The sequence below is a fragment of the Pipistrellus kuhlii genome, unplaced genomic scaffold (genome assembly GCF_014108245.1).
Source record: "Pipistrellus kuhlii isolate mPipKuh1 unplaced genomic scaffold, mPipKuh1.p scaffold_m20_p_8, whole genome shotgun sequence".
Classification (NCBI taxonomy): Eukaryota; Metazoa; Chordata; class Mammalia; order Chiroptera; family Vespertilionidae; genus Pipistrellus; species Pipistrellus kuhlii.
In genome coordinates, this window is record NW_023425584.1 from 43,859,408 (window position 1) to 43,882,406 (window position 22,999).

The 22,999-nt window shown below is 44.1% G+C and overlaps 1 protein-coding gene across 2 annotated transcripts in view; it reads right to left on the bottom strand.

Annotated features, from left to right (window-relative positions):
• Window positions 1-22,999, bottom strand: part of MAML3 (mastermind like transcriptional coactivator 3) — a 378,467-nt gene that overhangs the window by 152,438 nt on the left and 203,030 nt on the right. For both annotated transcript variants that reach the window (XM_036424810.2, XM_036424809.2), the window contains exon 2: window positions 1,254-2,786. In XM_036424810.2, coding sequence (XP_036280703.1) covers window positions 1,254-2,786 — 1,533 coding nt within the window. The remainder of the gene's footprint in view (window positions 1-1,253; window positions 2,787-22,999) is intronic.

Genomic DNA, 22,999 nt, shown 5'->3' on the forward strand with positions numbered 1-22,999 from the left:
TGTGAAGGACAGGAACCAAGCCACACATCTCAGGCCTGTCTCTGCAGGCCAGCACCACTGCCAGCTATGCGGCCACTGACAAGCTCAGGGCGGTTGGGTGGATATGAGGCGGGAGGGGGTGGTCACACCAGGAGACAGAAGATGCAAGCAGTTGCCTAGTGATACAAGACCTGCCTGCATTACTTCTGATGCGTCCAGCTGTGGACACACATCCAAGCACTAGTTATAATAGAACTTGTATGAACACGAGGGCCCTTTCAGCAAAGACCTTTCCTTAAAGCCTCCAACTGCAATGCAAATGTAGGCATCCTGCGAGGAGGAGGGCACAGAACAGCGGTAGGCAGGACAGTGGCGGCTGATAAATTCACCCGTGTATGGAGTAGCACAGTAGAACAATGCACTTCCCCTCTCTCCTCTCCTGCTAGGCAGAGGAAGTGATACATTGAAGGAGCTTGGCCTGTTGCCACAGTGGTCAGGATGAGGAGGTGAATGTTTATCAATGAGTATTCACTCCCCATTGGCTGACACTCATTTTTTTCCAAGGATCTATTCCCTGCTGCCCAAACCAGGAAGCCAGGAAGTGAGAGAGAGGAGACTTTATTTGGATACTAAGGTACAGTTACCATCAAATTTCCCCGAATTAGAGCTGAATACACTGGAGAGGTTTGACTGCACTCCCATGCCACGAGCTTGAAGCAGCTTCTAATTGCCTTAGTTCAGCGCCAAATCCTACAAAAATCTACCCTGCAGTTCACTCTGAAAATACAGAAAACTCTCCCAGATTTGAACATCAAGAATCCAAATGTCCAGGATTCATAACTAGGCAAAGGCTGTTGAGGGCTTCATCAAACTGTGGTAGCGATCCCCAAAGGCTCTGGCCTCCTCACCTGGCTGCGGGTAGGACTGAACGACCAGGAGGTAAGGAGACCGGCTCTGGCCCTGGGACCGTGACAGTACTGCCTCCCTCAGAGTGAGGACCTTATGTAATTTTTCATTTCTTATCTGCTGCTGGGAATCTAAGACATTTGATTCCCAGGCATTCAAATACAGGCAAGTTAATTGGGCTAACCTTTTCCATCTCTTAGAGAAAAGGAAGGGAAAAACCCCCAAACCCAAATCTGGCAACCCTACGAGGACCTGTAGGAAGCATTTCTGCGAGAAATTAAAACCCCGCTGGTGCCAAACCATCACACGCAGACAGTCTGAACCACACCAGCGGTAGGGCGCAAGGTGGGCATCGCTCTCACACCTACCTGACCGTGGGATGGCAGTGCGGCGTACGCCAGCGGCTGGTTCATCACTCCTTTCTGCTTCATGAGAAGCATGCGCTTCTGGTCCTCACTCAGGTGCGCCCGCGGAGCCTGGAGCTGCGGCTGCGACTGCTGCTGCGGCTGCGGCTGCGGCTGCTGCTGGATGTAGGGCATCAGGGGGCTTTTGTTGGGATTGGCCATGGGCGGCGTCATTCTCTGACTCAAGTCCGCATTGAAGTGGGTCAGAGGCTTAGTGTTGCCATAAGAGAGAATGCTGTGCTGTTTGTTTAAGGAGTTTGTACCCAAGTTATTTGGCTGCTGATTGATCATGTTCATGTGATTCTGCGGGAGGTAGTTATTCATTGTCGTCTTCTGCAGGTTGTTTGCCATCGGAGGCACTATGGGGTTTTGGTTGTTAAAGGCTTGGGGGTACATCATGGGGCTATTTGGTTTTTCTGCGGTGAAAGCGGCGCCGTATGGACTGGATGGAGGCCCTAGCGGGGACCAGCTGGAAGTCTGGTTTGGATGGTGCTGCTGCTGCTGCTGCTGCTGCTGCATGAGCTTGGCCCTCTGCTGTTGCTGTGCCGCCATCTGTTTGAGCTGCTCCGCTGGAGACATGTCGGAGCTGGGCACAGCCCCTGGCCCGGACCCCGCGCCAGTGACTGACACTGCTGCTGGATTGAGGAGATAACCATTGCCAGGCCGAGGTGGAGCTTGGCCCGGGGTGTGGGCCGGGTTTGGAGTTGGCGGGGACTGGACCGCACAGTTTGCTGGAGAGCCGGCGGGGTTCGGAGCCGCAGGAGTGTTGGCAACAGAAGGTAAACTGGTGGCTGTGGAGACGTTGGAAAAGGGAGGACCAGAAGAAGAAGGCCTTGTCTGGGGAGATCCCATGGAGATATGTGTAAAAGGAGAGTGAGAGGGGTCGCTCTTCACGCTCACGCTTTCCTGGGAGAGAGGGGTCTCCGTCGCTGGCTGCGAGAATTCTGGCTCCTTCTTCTCTTCAAAGTCTTCATTGAACAGGTCCTGTATGTCATCTTCAGGAACCGTGTTAGCCAGCTCATCGATTAATTCTTGCCACTCCTGGTCATTCAGGTTAATATCTGAGAACAGCTTGTTCTGATTTGAAAGAGATGTTTCTGATGTGTCTATGCAAGTAGGGTCGTCTAGAGGTTCTTGTTTGAGGTCCTTGTTCTGCAAGATGGTGAAGCTATCTTCCAGGTCACTACAACCATTCACAGGCTGAAGTTTAATCTCTGGGAGTCTACCATTCTTACTTAGGTCTTCTAGGAGTCCAGGAGTGTGAGTCCCGCTATTTTGCAAGGGCAAAGAAGGCTTCAGGTCAAGTTGGTGCAGAGGAGAAGCTGAAGGCAGTGGCATGTTGTTGGGCAAACTGTTGATGGCTTCCATCCCTGTGGGAATATCCTTTCGTATTCTCTTGCTGGTTGGAGAAAAACTCCCATCGCAAGCACCATTCTGCTGGTCTCCATTAAGTGGTGATCGGGCTCCTTCCAACTTCCTTTTCACAGTCTCTTGGAGCTGGAAAAGAAATAGGGAAGAGAATGACTAAATTTCTAGCTCTTTCAGCACGGTGAAAGGTATTGCTGTCCTCTTAACTTCTAACAAGCAGAGCCCACAAAGCTAGAGAGTCAGAAAAAAAACTAAAGATTGGAGAGTGAGAATCATCTATTACTATTTTCAACTGAATGCTAAACATGAGACTTGGACCAAAATGTACTATACTTGAGAAAGATGTTAGCACTTACTTAAATTTGTGTCACCTCTCCATTGAGAACATTAAGGAATTAAATCAACAATATTTTTAAAGAACAATAAAAATCCTCTAAGAATAGAAAATTTAACACATTTACTAATATTGTAATATAATAGTGTAGAAATGACGATGAACTTAACCCCAAACTTCCTTTGAATTCTTACTTTACAAGACTTCCCAGCCCCTTGTGATACATTAGCCCACTCTGTCTAAGGGCATGTCTCTGTTAGTTTCCAAGCTCTCACACTTTCTTGGATTTCTTCCTGTCTCACCACCTGGCTCCTCTTTAGCTTCCTATGTATTCTTCTTTCTTTCCCTTAAATTATGGAATTCTTTATTGTTCCATCTTAAGCTTTTCCCCCTACCCATTCTACATCCTAGCCTAGATGATTTCACACATCACAACAGTGTCCACTAACTTCTCTTGGCTGGTAACCTCATCCGATCTAATAAAAGAGTATATGCAGATTGACCATTACTCCAACACACAATATGGCACAATTTTTCCAACAGCTAGAGTTGTAAGTTTGAACCTGTGGTCTGAACACGTGGCCCCACTTGCCTGAGTGATATAGGCTGCAAGTAAACCAGGTTTGATCAGGTACATGTAATGGAGTAGGATGCTGTAAACCAGTGTTTCCCAAACTTCTCTCATATGAGAATCACCTGGTGGAGTTGTTAAAATACAGATTCCTGAATTCCAACTAAGAAGTGCTAAATTTTATATATAGGTAAAATTGTATACTTAACTAGTGCTCTAAGACTAGAATTTCTGGGAAATTCTACATAGAATTTCTGGGAACTTATAGGTAAAATTGTATATTTAACCTAGTGCTCTGTTAAGTATACAATTTTACCTATAAGTTCCCAGAAATTCTAGTTTAGCACTTCTTAGTTGGGATTCAGGAATCTGTATTTTAACAACTCCACTAGGTGATTCTCATCATGAGAGAAGTTTGGGAAACACTGCAACATCTTGACCAAGTCCTTTGCCTCGTGGCATCTGCTACACAATAAAGACTTGGCTTGTGGGCTTAGGTGCTATCTCTCAGGACATGTGGTCAAAGATGACCACCACAAGATGGCCAGCAGGGGAGGGCAGTTGGGAGGGACCAGGCCTGCCAGGGAGGGCAGTTGGGGGCAATCAAGCTTGCAGGGGAAGGCAGTTAGGGGTGACCAGGCCAGCAGAGGAGGGAAGTTGGGGGCAAACAGGCTGGCAGGGGAGCAGTTAGACACCAATCAGGCTGGCATAGGAGTGGTTAGGGGGTGATCAGGCTGGCAGGCAGAAGCGGTTAGGGACAATCAGGAAGGCAGGCAGGGGAGCAGTTGGGAGCCAGCAGTCCTGGATTGTGAGAGGGATGTCCGACTGCCCGTTTAGACCCAATGAGGGATCCAAGATTGGAGAGGGCACAGTCTGGGCTGAGGGCCAACCCGCCTCTAGTAACAACATATTCAGCCCTCCCTTATCTGCTGAGCTCCACTAACTCCAATGCTTTCTTACCAGATGTTTCTTGGTCATCTAAAACTTAACACTGAGCTGATTATCTTTGACTACTCAAACCTGGTCCTCACCCATGTTCCTATCTCAGTACTACCCAGTTACCAAATCAGAAACTTGAGCATTCTTCTTGAAACACCTCACATCACTAATCACCAAGTCCTATGGATTCTGCTCCAAACTATCACTCTAATATACCGACTCACCTCCAACCTCACTGCTACTATCCTTGGCCAGGATATCATTATCTCTTGTTAGACTATTGCAACTGTCTCCTAATTGATCTGTGTGTCTTGGTTTCGTTCACCCATCCATTTACTCTTTCATCTATTCTTTGATGCATTGCTTTGCTTTCTATCAATTTATTCACTGCACTGCCACATCTTCAACACAAACAAACAGACAGACAAAACATATCACCCTTCCTGCTTATAAACCTGTAGTGATTTCCCATGCCTTTAGATTAAAACCCAAAGGAACCTACTTCACCTGGCTCTTTTGGTCATAATTTCAGGCTAATTTTCTTCCTTCTCAGCTTAGCATCACCTCTCCATCCCCTGCTGGACTTTTTCTATAAATTCTCCTGACACTTCAGTTTCTTAAGTGTGCCAAGCTTTGTTCTGCTTCCAGAACTTTGGACATTTTGTTTTCTTTTCTTAGAATATACTGCTTCTCCTTCATCACCTTTTTCCCAGGTTAACAGCCGCTCATCTTTCTGTTTTTTTTTTAGACTTCACTTACTCTAAGAAATCTTCTCTTATATCCATTCCCCAGGGTGTTCTTTGACTCACCTATACTAGGTTGGATATGCTGGAGGTAAGTCTTTCTAAGCTATCTCTACTTCCTCATCATAGTTCCTACCATATTTTGGGGCAACTGTGTAAGTGTCTGTTTAGTGAGCTCCAGGAAGGAGGGACGGCAGCTGACTGGATCACTGTGTCTGGTGGGGCTGCACCTTGTGCTCAAGTTCAGTGCAGTGATTAATAAATAATGGCAAATTGAGTGACTGATTCTGTTGTGTAATTCATAGAGGCTAAAAGAGGTGAACTTAAATCAGAGCAGGAAGGTTGTTCCATTGACCATACGGAATGCCTGACATTGAGATTCTGCATCCCCAAGAATGGGATCTCATACTTTGGAGTGTGTTGTGTCTACTTAACTGGACTCATTTTAGTCAAGTTAAGAAAAGTCTTGCTAACTCTATGAATGTATAGGCCATGAACCTAATTCATCTGTCTGCCCCTTTCCTTTTTGCCAGAAAAGGTAAGTGTGTGGGACTTCTGGTAAAAGCATTTGGCAGAAAGTAAGTACTGGAGAAATGCTCAGTGGGTGACAAAAGGAAGACTAGATGAGATTAGCCGGGGTTTTCGTAACTTCACAAAGCTGAGGGTAGAAGGCAGAATGCATGGGGAAGGCAGGACAAGCAGTCCTCCACGGAAGAGAGGAGCAGGATCCCCTTGGACCCTGAACTAGGCACTCACAGGTGAAACTGATCAGGCTCTAGAGGAGCCCCATGTAAAATAAAACCCATCCGGAGATGATGTAGGGATTGTAAATAGTGCCACTTTATTGCAATTCTCTCTTAAGTAGAGAAATCCATGTTAAACGTAAACAGAAAAGGTCACTGGGTGAAAATCCAGTCTAGCCCTTGTTCCTAAATCTTATATTTTTAGTCACAACACCAAACACTGTCTGCGCTCACTTAGTAAAAACCCCTGAATTGCTAAAAACAAAGCCCAAATGGGGATGTACTGGAATTTAACTTCAAAGAAGATACTGGTTCAATGCTTCATATTAGGTAGACACCGTTGTGCTTTATTGAACAAACCAGGAGACTGTGGTTCTGATCATAGGTATGGCAGGTACTTAAATGTAGCTTCAACACAGAACGGCAAGTTCAAATATCATAGCCTCAGGGCCCGAAGGAAACAAGGCGGGGCCCTGGGCACCTCCTGAAGCAATATTCGCCTCGAAACAAACAAGCTCTGTCTTAAAGATGAACCTGACTTTACTTTAGAAAGTCTGGGCCCACCATTCAATAGGGCCACAAAGTAGACGGGGCAGGATGGAGAAAATAAAGACAAACACTCTGCTTGTTCCTCAGTAGAACAGTGGCAGCCAAGACCATGGATAAGGGCAGGTTTGGTTGGGAATCATAAGTTTCACCTCTCACCAGCAGAGCAGGTCTACCTGGGTGAGGCCATAGAGGTCAGTAACATAGACACAGGAGCACTGGGCCTGAGTCAGAATGCTTGGGTTCAAATCCAAGGCCTCCACTTAAGAGATAAAACATATAACTGTGTCCTGACACTTAATAACTGTTAGCTTATTAGATACTGAGTTATTAATATATGAGGGTAGGGACTTCTCTGTTTTGTTCACTACTGAGTTCCCAGCTGCTCACAGTAGACACTTGATAAACACAGGTTGAATGAATGAATCCTGGACAACATGGAATCTCTCCTGAGCCTTGGTTTCCTTATTTGCAAAATGGGTGAGTAAAATGTAGCTTAAACAGTTACCCCGAGGCTGAACTTAAATGAAATAACATGGAAAGCTCTTAGCTTCATGCGTGGAATCCAGTAAGCACCCATTAAACCTTAGCTATTATTATTTTTAAAATTCAGGGATATTAATAGCCACAACTACAACTGGGAGAGATTATTTTTCGGATCTCTAAGACACAGATAGGTAGAATGACAGTATTTCTGTTCGCTAGACTGCAAAACCCTAATGTTTTCCAAGCATCTGGTGAACCTTTTAAAATGTGAAGAACAAAAATCAAATTTGCAATTCAAGCCCAAGTCCAAGTGCTAATGCATTCGTGTCCTAGATTGTAAAACAGCTCCAGGTTGTTGAGGTTCAAATCAAATAGATTTCCAGCATTCGACCTGAGTGGATGCTAAGAATTTCTTTGTCCTCGAGGGCCTCAAGTTCTCTCCTGCTGGCCCCTTTAACCCAAATCTTGACATATATTTCATGTGTCAGGGTTTAGGAATATAAAAAAGACACTATGGAAAACACTGAAGCTATGTTATGGTTTTTATATTTTGTTTAGTTGTGTCTCAAATAACATCCCCACTGTCTCAGCATTCGCTGCTATATGAAATGGTGGTCTGAGAGTCTGATTCTCTTCTCATGCCTCCAGGGAGGGAGAAGGAGAGTGAGTAGGTAGGGATCAAACCTGTGTGCTTGGGAAGGCTGACTAATTCACAAGCACTTTGCTCAGTGAGCATGAGAATGGCTGACTAGCCCTAGCTGGTTGGGCTCAGTGGATAGAACATCAGCCTGCGGACCGAAGGGTCCTGGGTTTGATTCTGGTCAAGGGCATGTGCCTGGGGTGTGGGCTCGATCCCCAGTAGGGTGCATGCAGGAGGCAACTGATCAATGGTTCTCTCTCATCACTGATGTTTCTGTCTCTCTCCCCGTGGAAAAAAAAACAAAAAACCCACAGGAACTTTTTATTGAGCATCAGCTTCCTTGCTCCTGTGTTACTATTATTATAAGCGCTTTCTCCCATTAAGGGATGCTATGGTGCCAGGAGCTGAAACACACTATTCACCTGTGCCAGTGACACTATGGGCCACATCACCTATCAGTGACTCTGAAAGAAATAACTCCTTCTTCACACTGGCTCCAGCACCAGTCTCTGGTCTACTCAATGTAGCTCAATGGTGTGTGTTTCTGTGAAACTGTGGGGTGTGTGTATGTAGGAGATGAGAGAGATAGATAGATAGATAGATAGCGAGATAGCGAGATCGAGAGCGAGAGCGAGAGAAGAGAAACTGAGAGGTTGAGGGGGTCAGAATGGTTTGGGAGGGTGACATGATTCCCAGATCAGTAATAACATGAATAGCTGTCCTTTGGGGTTATACCGCCCTATCACAAAGGACCATATTTAGTTTTCATAGCAAGCCTTTGGGGTTGATCATGTGTGGGTCCTTCTGGCTCTGCATGGAAAGGGGCAGAGCTTTGGAGGAGGTGGGATGAGGAGGGTGGATGACACCCATAACAAGGAGGAACAGGGCTAAGATTACAGCCCCAGCTGACACCGTTCCCTGAGATTCTCAGGATATTCTGGGTCAGTATGTCCACAAAAAAGATATTCTTTCTTTCTTTACACTTTTAGCAGTGCTAGTAAGTTAAACACACACACACACACACACACACACACACACCAAAAATCAAAAGCAATAATTTCCTTCCCTCCCTAAAGCCGCCACCTCTTATTGCCTTGTCCTTGATTTTGCATGAAATTGGGCATGATCACGGAGCTTGGGAATAAAGGTGATACTACTATTAATGACTACTTTAGGATGGACGATATCGGGGTAAACCATCAGATTCCTTGTCTTCTACTCCTGATGATTCTAAAACAGGTGTTAACTTGTAATCCTGGTCTAATTCCACAGCCCACACCATACCCACATCCAGGACCACGAAACACAGCCTTGCCTTCTTCTACAGCACTGACTCCAATGCAAACAGTCTGATGCTCCCTCAGACTGTTTTTAGGAACCACCCTTGATTCCACCCTCTCCCCACCACCCACATTCAATTAAATCTCAAGAACTGTCTGTTTTTATTATTAATAAATTTCAAATTCTCATCTTCCACTTCCAATGGCACTATTTTAGTTCAGATCACCACTTCTCTCTTGATTTCTGCAGCAGTTCCTGAGCAGTCTCCCAGCGCCAGGCCCACCTGCCCTCCAACCCATTCTCACATCAGGGCTATGCTTTTCTGAATAGATGTGCACCTGATCCAGCCCATTGCTCATCTGCAGGTCTTTGGAGCTGTCCAATGTCTTCAGCTCAGGCCCTCCACAACTTGACCCGCTTATCTTTCCTGTCTAAGCGATCACCTCTGACCTTCTTCCCCAACAGGCTCTCCAACACCAGTCAACTCTAAAGTTTCATTACACTTAATTATCTGCAGCTCCCAGCGCATACAGTTTTTATTCTCTCTCTTTCTGAGCCTTTGCATATGCAACTTCTTCATCTGACTAACCTCCTTTGTCTTCCATGAGTCAGCTTAGATATTACCTTCAGTGTAGTCTCTTGTGATAGTCCCTCCCCACAACTCCTAGTAATCTTGGGAACCCTCCATGTGCTCCCAAGTCTTCCTAATACACAATATCCTATAGCTGCTTTCCTTCTCCTTCATGGGATGATAGGAATGGATGAACCCTAAAAAGATCTCTAAAGTAACCACACTGGGCTTAAGTAATTGATCCTCAGAGCAGGCACTTGAAAATGTTGGCCTGTATAGTATTTTAGTGGCAACTGAATAAACGTAACATTTATTTATGCTGGAAAAGGCTTGTGGACTGTCCTCTCCTTAATATTTTTGGAGATGGTAAGGATTCAGGGAAACTATGATGAGAACAACCAGAGAGCATATGAAGAGAATCGTGGGAGGGAAGCTGAGACTGAAACCCAGAGAACTGACATTGCTAATGTCACACATTTTGACACTTACGTGAACTCAAAATGCTGCCTATTTTCATAACTGAATTGTAAATTTCCATAGAAAGACTTCAAGTTTTCATCCACCAAAGCACCCACCACCAAGCAAAAATGTGAGCGAACTTCCTTTACCAATTATTAGAGACACAGATATTTCCTAATATTTAAAGATGAACTGGATTCGCAGTTTGCAGATGCTATAGCTAATTTTGAGACTCAAAAGAACATTTTTGTCATTTTGATCAGCTCTGGTCAAACCAGAAGATGACTCATTGAATCGGTTTTCATATGGTTTTCCTCTCCTCACTCTGCCAGCAGATAACTAGCACAGGAACACAGACAAATTCAACTTGCTTAGTCAGGGTATTTGATGAGTGACCTGGGATACTCATGTGTTAGGTATTTTAATTAGTAGAATATGAATAGTGTGCAGAGCATTTTCAGAGTTGTCTCCTAGATTCCAGAGCCCTTAGAAATGATTTTTTTGAGGGTTATTAAGTGGTCAAATTTTCTGGACCACTGATTATCCAACTTTAAGTGACCTGGGATACTGTGAGAAATGCAGATTTCTTGGTCTCACTTCCACAGTTTCTGGTTCAGGAGCCCAAGGTGGGGCCCAGATTGGGACACAGGTGAAATGCACAGGTATCTAACGACACTAGATTTGGTTCAGGATCCCATTTTTAGAAATACTGAACTACATTGATAATTCTGTTCAAGTTATGACATTCTGAAGTTATTGGTTTGATTAAAAAACACACACACGTACGTACACACACAAACCTGATGTCAATATAAAAGGTTCACCAGTGACATTCTGGGACAGCTCATAGACAGGACTAGGGAACAACATTTAGGGTGAGATGCTTCCAACCCCAGAGGACCTGGAATTCTGCAGAAGATTGCTGGATTTCTATAACATTTTCATCACACTGTTTATTTTTTATATTTTAGGTTTCTCTGGGGATGGGATATGCTAGACGTTTTCCCTTTCCACGTTATACACTTGCCTTCATTTTCATGCAACAAACTCAGGGTATGCCATGTTCTTGTGTGAGGGGTGGACTCATTCCCAAGAACAAAGACCACACCAGAAAGTGAACCCGTGTCGGACAAGTACCAACGAAAGCTGAATAAGTTTGTCTTAAGGAGATCTATGTGAAGGATAGAGAGACACACAAGAATGTAGGAACCTATCAGCTCCTGAGGTCTCTCTCATCAGCCTTATACACTGCTAACATCATGTCAGAGAGGAAGAAACTGTACTACACAATGAAATTCATGTGGACACACACACACACACACACACACACACACATACACACACACACACACATGTTCCCTGAGAACCAAGAGTTTAAAACCTCTAATTTTGATCATCCCAGAACATAGATTTTCCGCACCTGCTCAGTGGGCAATGCTGGGTCACTGGAGGTGATGTCTGTCAGCCTAGAGCAGTTAGAAATCTCCGCCCGGTAATGCTCCTGGGAGAAAAGGATCATCTGAACAGGAGCCTTTCCTCCTAATGGGCGTCTGAAACCTCAGCTACAGAGGCCCAAGGAAATGCAGGGGCATGGCGGAGCCCCCTGCCCAAGGGGGACTATGAGGTTATTCTTAGAAATGACCATGATCCTTTTCCTTTCTGCTAAGAGTCAGATTTAAAGCTCTAGTCCCAAGTAGTCTCAGGAATATACAAGTGGGTTGTCCCTTTTTTCAGTGTTGGGAGCATCGATGCTCATCCAACTCCAGCTGTGGGTACCAGAGTAAGGTCCCCTTTAAAAGCATTTTGAATCTTTTTGGGTGTGGCTGAAACCTCAGGTATGCTTTGATCCTTTAGTTACCTTTAAACGTGTCATCAGCCCCAGTTAAATGCACAATAACTATTGCGAATGGATCCTAAAACATCAGCAGAGGCATTTGAGCTGCTGACATTTACAATTGGCGGGTTCCAAGGTCTCTTTAATCTCCATATTTCCAAATACATAAATGTTCGCACAGGCGTGTGGCTTTCTCTGAGCTGAATGAATAAGTTGTATTTTCACCATCAGTCATGTGAATCCTGTGGACTCTTATTTATATCTCAAGTTGTAAAGTTTTTCATGAGCTCTGTACACGTAGTTTAAATCAGTGTTTGAACAAAATTATGAACTCATTAAAACTGAGACTGCTATTTCTGCAAATGCCAAGGATACACGATTTTCAAATCTCATAATATTTTTAGTAGAAAGCGCTCCACTTCTAAGCTTTTATCAGAGAATCTGATTCACTGCTTACTAAATATTTCAGGACATTCATGTCACTTAGGATTCTAATTGGCTGAGAACTTACCATGTACCAGGCATCAAGCTAAGTGCTTTACATGTATTACCTTGATTAATCCTCACAATAACCCAGAGAGGACAGGCGTGAGTCCCAGGGCCCAGAGCAGAGCTCTCCCCGGCCCCGCTTGCTTCTCCGCTCTGTGCTCCCACCCACACTGCTGTTCTGTGCCTGCCGACGCCTGTCCTGATCAAACGTGAGCGAGCCTTGCTCAGAAATTCTGAAAAAGTGTTTTCCACGCCTGCGTCGTGACAGTCTGGGAGGATGTGTTCATGTCTTTGAGTCAGATCTGCCTGATTCACAGAAAAGCATGCTCTTCTACGAGGGAGGGTGTCACTGTGCAGATTCAGCATGTGTTGGAGGCGTGATGACAGCGGCAGCCCTGAACGCTTCAGGAGGCGGCAGCTGCATGCACCCCGGTGGCAGTCCCTGCGCCGGGTAGCTCTCCACGGGAAAAGCTCCACTGAGCTCTGCGGTTGCCAACATCTGAACCCCGAGCGGCTCTGCCTTTTCATCTCCATAAGCACAGACACATATTCCATCCCATTTGTTTTTAAGAACAAGAAACAATCTCCTCAGGAATATCTCCTGATATCGTTTACTAAGAGTCATGCATACATTATCCATTCAAACACGCCTGTAGCGTGACCTTGTATTACAACCCAAGACTCCTAATGGGATTTTATTTAGAGCTGCAAAGAAATGATGGTGAAGTGGGTGGGTGAGGAAAGAGGGAAAAACCAGAGGGAGGAAGAGGGCAAATGAGAAGATCACATCTCATCTGCATCGTTCACAGCTGGAGACTTACACCAGCCGCACACACCAAAGAGCAGGCATGTTGGAACTAAGCTCCAGATTTCGATTTGTTTATTTTCTAGGAGGAGGGAGGCGGGAGGGAGAGACACTTCAGGGAAGGCTGAGTACTTTTCTCTCCCTTGGGTAGGAATCAAGAATATTTTAATTTCACTGTTTACTCAAAACGTCCCTGATTTTCAATGAGAAATTCTCCTTTCTGTTGGCAGCCCCTTTCAGGAGCCTCTCCATGGCCCGGAAGCCCTGTACTCATACAGGGAGGCAGAGCGCCCAGTGCCCAGGCCCGACACTGCTTTTGCATAAAATCCCAGCACGTGTTTATCTCCCTTTGGCTAACAACGGCATTGAAATAAGATGGCCTAGTCTATAAAAAGCCTCCTGTTTCCCTCAAAGAGGTCAGGCATTGCTCTTCCTTGTGAGTTGCAGCTTGCATAAAGCAAAGCTAAGAGCTGCCTGCTGGAAAAGAGGCGCTCTCTCTCTCTCTCTCTCTCTCTCTCTCTCTCTCTCTCTCTCTCTCTCTCTCACACACACACACACACACACACACACACCATCTTAGTGAGTGAGCAAATAGGATAAGGATATAAAATAGCGTATTTCTAGAAGGCAGCCAATTCCCAGACCTCCATTCCACAGTAGCATGTTTTTACCCCAAAACTGGAAGCGAAGGGGACTGCCATATTGACACACGTCTTCAGTAACTTTGTTCTCAAACAGGGGAAAGGCAGAGCTAGAGGATTTTCCTCACCAGGATGAATCCCCGGTGGGTGAGCATGACCGCACACAGACAGGCACGTTCTCACAATCAGGCGAACGTGGGTGTGATTGAACCGGCTCCACGCACTCAGTCCACGTGCAGCAGAGCTAGGGAGGCTGTCGCAGAGCTTTTAATCTGTGGGGAGAAGCTGCTCAGCTCCATCCCACCAGCTGAAATTCATTTTTCAGAAGAAATTAGACCAAGGTACTGTTGTTATAGCAACAGTCAGAGTCACTTACACAGCCACTTCCCTACAACCTCACCCTGAATTCTGTGGGCAGCTATTTCAATTATGCACAGGGAGTGACCGAGGCTGAGCCTGGGCGGACCCTTTTCCAGCCTTTTATGGAGAGGAAGGCTAAATCCTCTCTGTCCACTGGGACTGAGAAGACGGGACTTATCCGTGTCCCACAGAGCTCTCCCGTCTGGACAATCCAGGAGCAGTGATGGTGTTTTCATCCTGGGGGGGAACTGGACACGTGACCCTGAATTTCTTAAGGTTAACCAAATACTGACCATTTCAGAATGGGAATTTCCAGTGAGGATGTTAGTGTTGGCAATCACCATATATTCTGAAATGTTTCCATTATTTTAGCCTTCTAGGACTTCATTCTGGATGGTGTGGCATTCCTAATATGATAGTGCACTCCAACCCCTGAAAACAACAATCAGCTCCAAAAGACCCCATTCCTGATGATGTGTGTTTACCACCGAACCTTTATGGCAAATAGCTTTCCAAAGGAGTCGAGATGTAGTCGTCTATAGTCACCCCAGGGGTATGTCACGGTGCTAAAAATGAAGCCAGTACTCACAACTAACATGAGCTTAATTGTGTCCTCTCCAAACTCTTATGTTGAAGCTCTAACCCCCAATAACTTTATTTGGAGAGAGGGTCTTCAAAGAAGTTATTAAAATAAAATGAGTTCATTAGGGGTTGGACCATACTATAATGTGACTAGTGTCCTTAGAAGAAGAGAGTAAGACAAAGGCACACAGACAGAAGACTATGTGAGGACAGAGGGATAAGACAGCCATCTGCAAGCCAAGGACAACGGTCTCAGGAGAAACCAACCCTGCTGACACCTTGATCCTGGCCTTCTAGTCTCCAGAACTGTGAGGAGACACACTTCTGTTGTTTAAGCCTCCCCCCACCGTACTCCCATGTCTGTGACCTTGTCATGGCAGCCCGAGAAGACTGACACAACTCCTAATCTGGTTGAAATGTATCCCTGTCCTCCCTCAGTGTCTTACACAGATGAGGCACTCAATGACTCTTTTGAAGGACCATGTTGCACAAATGTGTTCATGCTTTGATTCAACTACCAGAACATCAACTGTGTGCCGGGTTCTATACCATGCACTAAAGATGCACCAGTGAATCAGATTCGGTCTCTGACCTCAAGAGCCTTCGGAGCTGAGGGGAAGCAGCAGGTGAGCTCTGACGAGGGTGCCTGTGCTGTGGGAGCATGAAGGAGAGGGATGCCACAGTGCAGATGAGGTAAGGCCTCCTGCAGGGAGTGTATGTGAGCTGAGGCTTGCAGAATTACCTTGAGGTGAAGATGCCAGAGGAGGAAGAACGTGTGGATTCTAGGTGAATGCCCTTGGCTTGAGCCAGACTGCAAGGGGGAAGCGCTGAGAAATGAGGCTGGAGAAATGAGAAATATATACTGTAGGTCCTGAAGGGCTTGTCTGCCTTGGGAAGAAGTTTGGACTTTATCCAGAGGCGCTGGGAGGTGTGACAGGAATAATGGTCACTTGCGATGCTAACTGCTGATTTGATAATGACAGAAATTGGTTGCCAAAGGTAAAATATTTGAGGTGATCTGTATTAGCCAGCTGTGGCCACCATAACAAAACACCGCAATCTGGGTGGCTGAAACAATGGACATTTATTTTCTCACAGTTCTGGAGGCTGGAAGTCCATGGCCAAAGTGTTAGTATGTCTGGTTTCTCCTGAGGCTTCTCTCCTTGGCTTGCAGATGTGCCTTCACATGGCTTTTCCTCTTGTGGGTGCATCCCTGGTATCTTCATGTGTGTCCAAACTTTCTCTTCTTATAAGGACACCAGTCAGATCCGATATAGGCCACCTTAGTGTCCTCATTTGAACTTACTCACCTTTTAAAAGGCCTACCTCCAAATATAGTCATGGTCTGAGGTACTGAGGGGTAGGGCTGCAACACAGGCATTTTTGGGGAGGACACGATTCAGCCCATAACATGACCTTCTATCATTCCTGCTTGGCTGACTAAGCAAATGGCTAAAGCTATCCTTGACTTATAAATCAATACGACACAGACTTGGTCTTGAGGCAAGTTGGCTCAACAACTGCTACTTGGTCCAGTACTTAACTCCATGTAATTTTTATTTTTTGTTAATCCTCACCTGAGGATATGTTTTTCATTGCTTTTAAAGAAAGAGGGAGAGAGTGGGGGAGAGAGAGGAGAGAACAAAACATCGATGTGAGAGAGAAACATCAATTGGTTGCCTTCTGTACTCACCCTGCAACCTGGGTATGTGCCCTGACTGGGAATCAAACCAGTGACCCTTCAGGGCTCAAGATGAGGCTCTAACCTATTGATCCACACCAGCCAGGACAATTATATATATATATATATATATATATATATATATATATATATATATATATATATATATATTTTAAAGGGTTTCCCAGTTTTATTGTTTTTTTATTTTTATTAAAAAATATATTTTATTGATTTTTTTACAGAGAGGAAGGGAGAGAAATAGAGAGTTAGAAACATTGATGAGAGAGAGTCATCGATCAGCTGCCTCCTGTACCCCCCCTATTGGGGATGTGCCCGCAATCAAGGTACATGCCCCTGACCAGAATCGAACCCAGGACCCTTCAGTCCGCAGGCTGATGCTCTATCCACTGAACCAATCCAGTTTCGGCAGTTTCCCAGTTTTAATCCCAAATTCAAAATACACTTCACACTCACTCCTTAACTCTCAGCAAAGATGTGTAGTTGGAGATGTTTCTAAGCAAAACTTTGAGTCGGCAGAAGGAGCCTGTCATGATGTAGGAGGCTCTGAAGAATGACTGTGTGTTCCCTGAGGCTTAGTATGTGTTACTTTACATGGATAATCCACCTGACCTCAGAGAGACACACAGAGAATCCAGGGCAGCAACACAATTGAGAGGAAGCACAAGGAATGTGATGGTCAGGATTTCCTGCTCGGGCCCCATGGCCCCTGCCCCATGCCATAAATCACTTTGCCAGGAACAGGTTCAGAGTTTGTCAATGTTCTGTTCAAATTGCGGTGCACTGTAAATGTACTGTAACAATGTAGAGCCAGAAGTACGTATTTCAGTGGTTTTATCTTTCTTACCTAGCCATCCAGATATTATTTATGAAGTTTCCATTATAATGCTATAGTTAAGTTTGCATAGTATTCTCTGTAACTGCCTATTTTTGCATGGTTGTGGCTCTCTAAAAACTCCCCTGGGACAGAATTTTTTTTTTTTCACCTTGGTCTCAGTTTCAAAATAAACTATTTATGTGTGGGTGTGTATTAGTGAAAGCAAGTGACTTTAGGAATCTTTTTGACTTATGTAAAAGAAAAGAGGATTTTTACTGCAATAAATATGTTGTTACCCTATGTCCAATCAAACACCGTAAATTAAAAAAAAAAAAAAAAAGAGCTGAACATAAAGGCATACAAGCAAGGCAATGTAATAGATTTCATTGAGCACGACCCATCCTGCCAGATTTGACTAAATAAGGTTTGCATTCACATGCTTATCAGTATTTAAAAATACCCTGAGTGTACAGAACAGAAAATGTCAGGCACTTGAAAAGCAAAAATATGCATGTGGTGTTGTCCACATCTCACTAAAGCACTGCAACTAAACAAACTTAATGATGTGATTGGGCAGCAGTTACTTAACCTCTCTGGACCCCGTTTCCTCAATTATAAAATGAGAGGGCTGGGCTACCCGATCTCCAGGCTTGTTCCAGCTCTAACAGAGTCTCTATTTGGACTCTGGATTCAAATCAATGACTCACTTTCAAAACCACCCTGGAAGGCACTATTAACTCGATGGACAGCTGAACTTGGCAGGTCGTTACTGAGTAACTAAGATCCTCATTTGAAGTCAGAGAGCAAGAGTTCACTACAGTCTTCTGCAAAGGTTTCTTGGTTTTAGTGAGTTTGGAAGAAAAATTATACCTAAATAGTAATCACAAGAATCTTAAAGAACACAGAAACCCAACTGTGTAAACTACATGGTTCGTTTAACAGAATTTTTTACTTTACAGCTGCCTACATGGTGTCAGGTGCCAAGCAGGGTGCAGAGGGTGTGAAAGATGCACAAGACCCCTGCTTTCAAAGAAATTCAGAGCTTGTTCCACGTTTTCATTTTATTACGGTAAGTGTCTATGGGAAAATACCTTTGTTATGCATAACACTTGTCAGACACTGAGAACAGTGATGCTTCCATTCCAACAGTGACTACAATTTGGCCAAGTTGACTAACTTATACAACGGTGCATGGCTCTTCTCCATCTCCACCATGAATGGTTTCGATTAAATGGCCTTAAAGTACATGAAGAGCCTGCATGTGCTAGCTTATGTATTAGGTACTGGACCAGGTTACAAGTAGGAGCTGCCCACTTTTACTGAGCATTCATTACTGCATGTTTGACTTAGAAGAGGCCGTTGGTTGTGAGCCTAATCCTAGGCTTAGAGTCAGGAGCCCTGGGTACTGGAATGACTTCTTTCCTGACCAAGCTTTGCCTACCATGAAAGTTAGTCAACTATTCTTTACCTCCATTTTTACGTGGACAAAATAATTTCTAAACTCCCTTATAAAGCTAACAGCCTAGAGTTGTATGATCTCTCCAGGTGCATGTAGATATAGTTAGGAGATAAACCAACTGGCATTTTAGGTTGTCTCTTATCTTTCAAAAATATGTAACTACTTTCTAAATTTGAAAGAATGAAAAATGTTTTTATCTATAGTTGTTTATATTTATTATGTCATAAGACCCGGTTAATTCAATTCCTGCTAATTTTGCCTTTAGCTGTAACTTGGCTAAGAGCCAACCTGATATTTATCTTTATGTACAAAAAAGGAGCTTACCATGTGAAAGAATAGGTATAATAAAGAATATAAGGAGAATGCTCAACCTACTTAAGACAGAAATAGATCTCAAGAACTCAAGGACTCAAGAGACTCAAATTTAAATAAACAATTGGTACAAGTATTATGAATCCTTCTCATATATTAATTAAAGTGGTTCCCCCAGGATGTTTATTTACTAACAGTTTGATAGCCTACTTTGAATTGCAGTTGTTACTTTTAAATATATTGCATGTAGTATACATTTACTACTATACTTCAATTCAGATTTTTCTCAATTCAGGCAGCTGTTTGCTCACATTAGTTTAAATTGGGGAGAGTCTATTGTATTCATAAACTCTTTATCTAAATGGCAGAAATGATGACTATAAAATTCACCTTTAGGTTTGTTGGAACTCTGCAGCTCAAACTTCTAGTCTGAGATTCATAAGGAATGAAATGGCATGATTAATGTCCATTACTGATTTCTTACAGCTGCAACTTATCAGAATATGTATACGCTAATACTGTACCCATGGTAATTATCTCATTACTATGAAGTGTCACAGAAACACATTATGCAGAGTACAAGTTGAATCACATTTAGCAATTTCTTTTTATGTTTGAAACCCAGAAGCTGAGTGTTCTCTAACAGTGGGGCTTTGCATGTGAGTTGGGGGGCTCAGCATGGCAATCATGCGCTGGAGCTGGGTTTCCTGGAAGAAATATAGCCAGTTTTGTGACTGGTCACTCTTTTAAACTTTTCTGTACCTCAATTCTTACTTTGAAAATGGGCATATTCATGTGTGACCCCCCCCCCCCCCCCACTATACCTCATGGGCAGGATTAAGCAGATTAAGTCTATAAAACAGCTGGTCACCAGGAAGAAAGGCATTAAGGAAATCACTCAGCCTACTGCAGTGGCGACTTCTCTAACTGCATGAATAGCTAATGAACAGGTACACACAACATTTGTCATTTCTATGGAGCTTTTCATGCAAGCATCTCACCGTGATTTAAATAAATTCATGGCAACAATTATCAAAGATATGGGAAGCACCAGCTCATTGCCCAGAGGGTGAGACTCAGCAGCTCGGTTTTGAACATCATAGTGCCCAAGAGCAGTGGCATATCCCACCAACCTGAAGATAGGACTTTATAAATAAGAGGATGTTTATTCTAGAGACTTCTGTACATACATATGAGGCATCCCAAAGAATGGAAGCCCAACAACTCCCTAAGGAAGTGAACATGTAGTTGGAGATGGGTCCTGTTAATTTGATGAGAGAAATCAGCAAAGAGACAAAGAAATAGTATCAGTGAGATATCAAAATAAAGCACTTTCAAGAAAGCAGGACAAAATGAAGAATCATTTGTGGTCAAATTCCCAGTGTCAGTTGCAGCTTTGAAATTAGAACTGATACCATTAGATTAGTATCAGAGCAATTCACTGGGGATGTAGCCAGGGGGTCCTCTAGAACACCCAGCAGCATCAGTACCACCTGGGAACTTGTTGAAAATGCACACTCTCTGGCCAGTCACCAGACTTCCTGAACTCTGAGGATGGGGCCCAGCGTCCGTGTTTTAACAAGCCTCCAAGGTGATTCTCATGACTTTGAGAATCCTTGTTCAAGGACAATGCTGTGTGTCCAACAGGACTCATGATGGAAGTGTTCTGTGTCTACACTGTCCAATACCTGTGCCTCTAACCGCATGGGCTACTGAGTGCTGGAAATGTGGCTAGTGCTCCCAAGGAACTGAAGTTTAAATTTTATTAATTTTAATTAAATTTAAAACAGCTACATGTCACTCGGGGCTACTTTGTTGGATAGCAAGCTCTAGAACTGTGCTGCAAATGAATGCCAGGTTTTGGGTCAGTAACAGAAGCGAATAGTGAAGAATGGAGATACTGGGTGTGACTCTTTTGTATAGGAAATTTTGTTTGGACAATCAGGAGGAAAAGAAGGCATCACAGCTTGAATGTCAGGAGATGAAATAAAGGTTTCTCTAGAAAAGGAAGGAAGAAAGGAAGAGAGGAAGGGAGGAAGGGAGTGAAGGAATGAGGGAGGAAGGAAGGAAGGAAGATAGAAAATTGTGTTGGAAATGTCTAATTGTGGTAAAAGACCCATAAGATAAAATTTACCATCTTAACTATTTTTAGTGTACAGTTCAAGGGTATTAAGTACAATCACATTCACACCATCCATCTCCAGAATCTCTTCATCTTGCAAAACTGAAACTCTATACTCATTAAATAGCTCCTATTCTCCCTCTCCTCAGGCTGTGGCAACCAGCATTCGACTTTCTGTCTCTATGAATTTAACTACTACAAGTATGTCATATAAGTGGAATCATACAGTATTTGCCTTTTTATTACTGAACTATTTCACTTAGTATAATCTCCTAAAGGTTATCCATGGTATAGCATGTGTCAGAATCTCCTCCCTTTTTAAGGCTGAATAATATTCTGTTACACACACACACACACACACACACACACACACACACACTAGAAGCCTGATGCAAGAAATTTGTGCATAGGGAGTGTGTGTCCCTCAGCCCAGCCTACACCCTCTCCAATCTGGAATCCCTCTCATAATCCAGGACTGCCGGCTCCTAACCGCTCACCTGCCTGCCTGCCTGGCTGCCGCTAACCACTTCTGCCTGCCATCCTGGTCTCCCCTTAACCACTCCCCTGCAAGCCTGATTGACACCTAACTGCTCACCTAACAGGCCTAATTGCCCCAACTGCCCTCCCTTGCTGGCCTGCTGGCCCCCAACTGTCCTCCCCTGCCGGGCTGGTTGCCCCAACTGTTCTCCCCTGCAGACCATCTTGTGGTGGCCATCTTGTGATGACATGAGGGCATCATGTGAGGGTGCAAGGACCACCTAGGCTTTTATTGTGTGTGTGTGTGTGTGTGTGTGTGTAACAAGGCGGTTTGGCTCCAACAATTTCCATTTTCTCACTGATGTCAACGCAAGGACATTACCTCCAAAAAACAAAACAAAATAAACAAACAAAAAAACACTGCTGAGGAGGAAAGCCCAAGGGTTGGTTGAGGAGAGAAGTGAAAGAAGGTTCTGTAGAGTAGGTCCATTATAAAAGAGAGATAGGAACACTTTCTTAGAGCTCAGAAGCAAAGGTGTAGCTACTGTCATGGGACTGAACTGCATTCCTACAAAAAAAGACATCTTGAAGTCTTACCCCCAAGGATCTCAGGATGTGACTTTCTGTGGAAGTAGAGTCACTGCAGATGTAATTAGTTAAGATGAGACCATACAGCAGTAGAGTAGGCTCCTAACACAACATGAGTGACATCATTCTTAGAAGATAGCCCCGTGAAGACATGGAGACACAGAGGGAGAACACCATGATGCGACAGAGGCAGAAAGTGGAGTCATGCAGGTGCAAGCTCAGGATGCCAAAGAACTTCATGAAGAGGTGAGGAAGGGTTCCACGCAGTGTCTGAGGAGCATGGCCTTGGTGTCACCTTAATTTTGGACTTCTAGCCTCCAAGGCTGTTAGACAATCCATTTCTGGTGTTTTAAGCCACCCAGTCCGTGGTCTCTGCCTTAGGAACTAATATACCTGCAGAGCATAAATCTGCAACAACCCAAGGTCATTCCACACCAAATGAGTATTTCTGAATTAAGGTGCATCCCATCTATGAGCAATATGCTTTCTGACAAACTGGGATGTTACAGATGCTCCCAGACTTACGATAGGGTTATGTCCCCATTAACCCATTGTAAGTTGAACGTATTATAAGTCAAATATGCAGTTAATACACCTGACCTACTGAATGAACAGCATAGCTTAGCCTGGCCTACCTTAATGTGCTCAGAGCACTTACATTAGCCTACATCACAAGCATCGTGCCAGGTACAGTTAGCCCAGGAAAGATCAATATTAAATATTCAAAGTACAGTTTCTACTGAATGTTATTGCTTCTGCACCATCGTGGAGTTGAAATTGCAAGTTGGACTATCATTCAGTCAGGGATATCTGTATAGAATTAGTCAATGTAAGTCCTATTTTG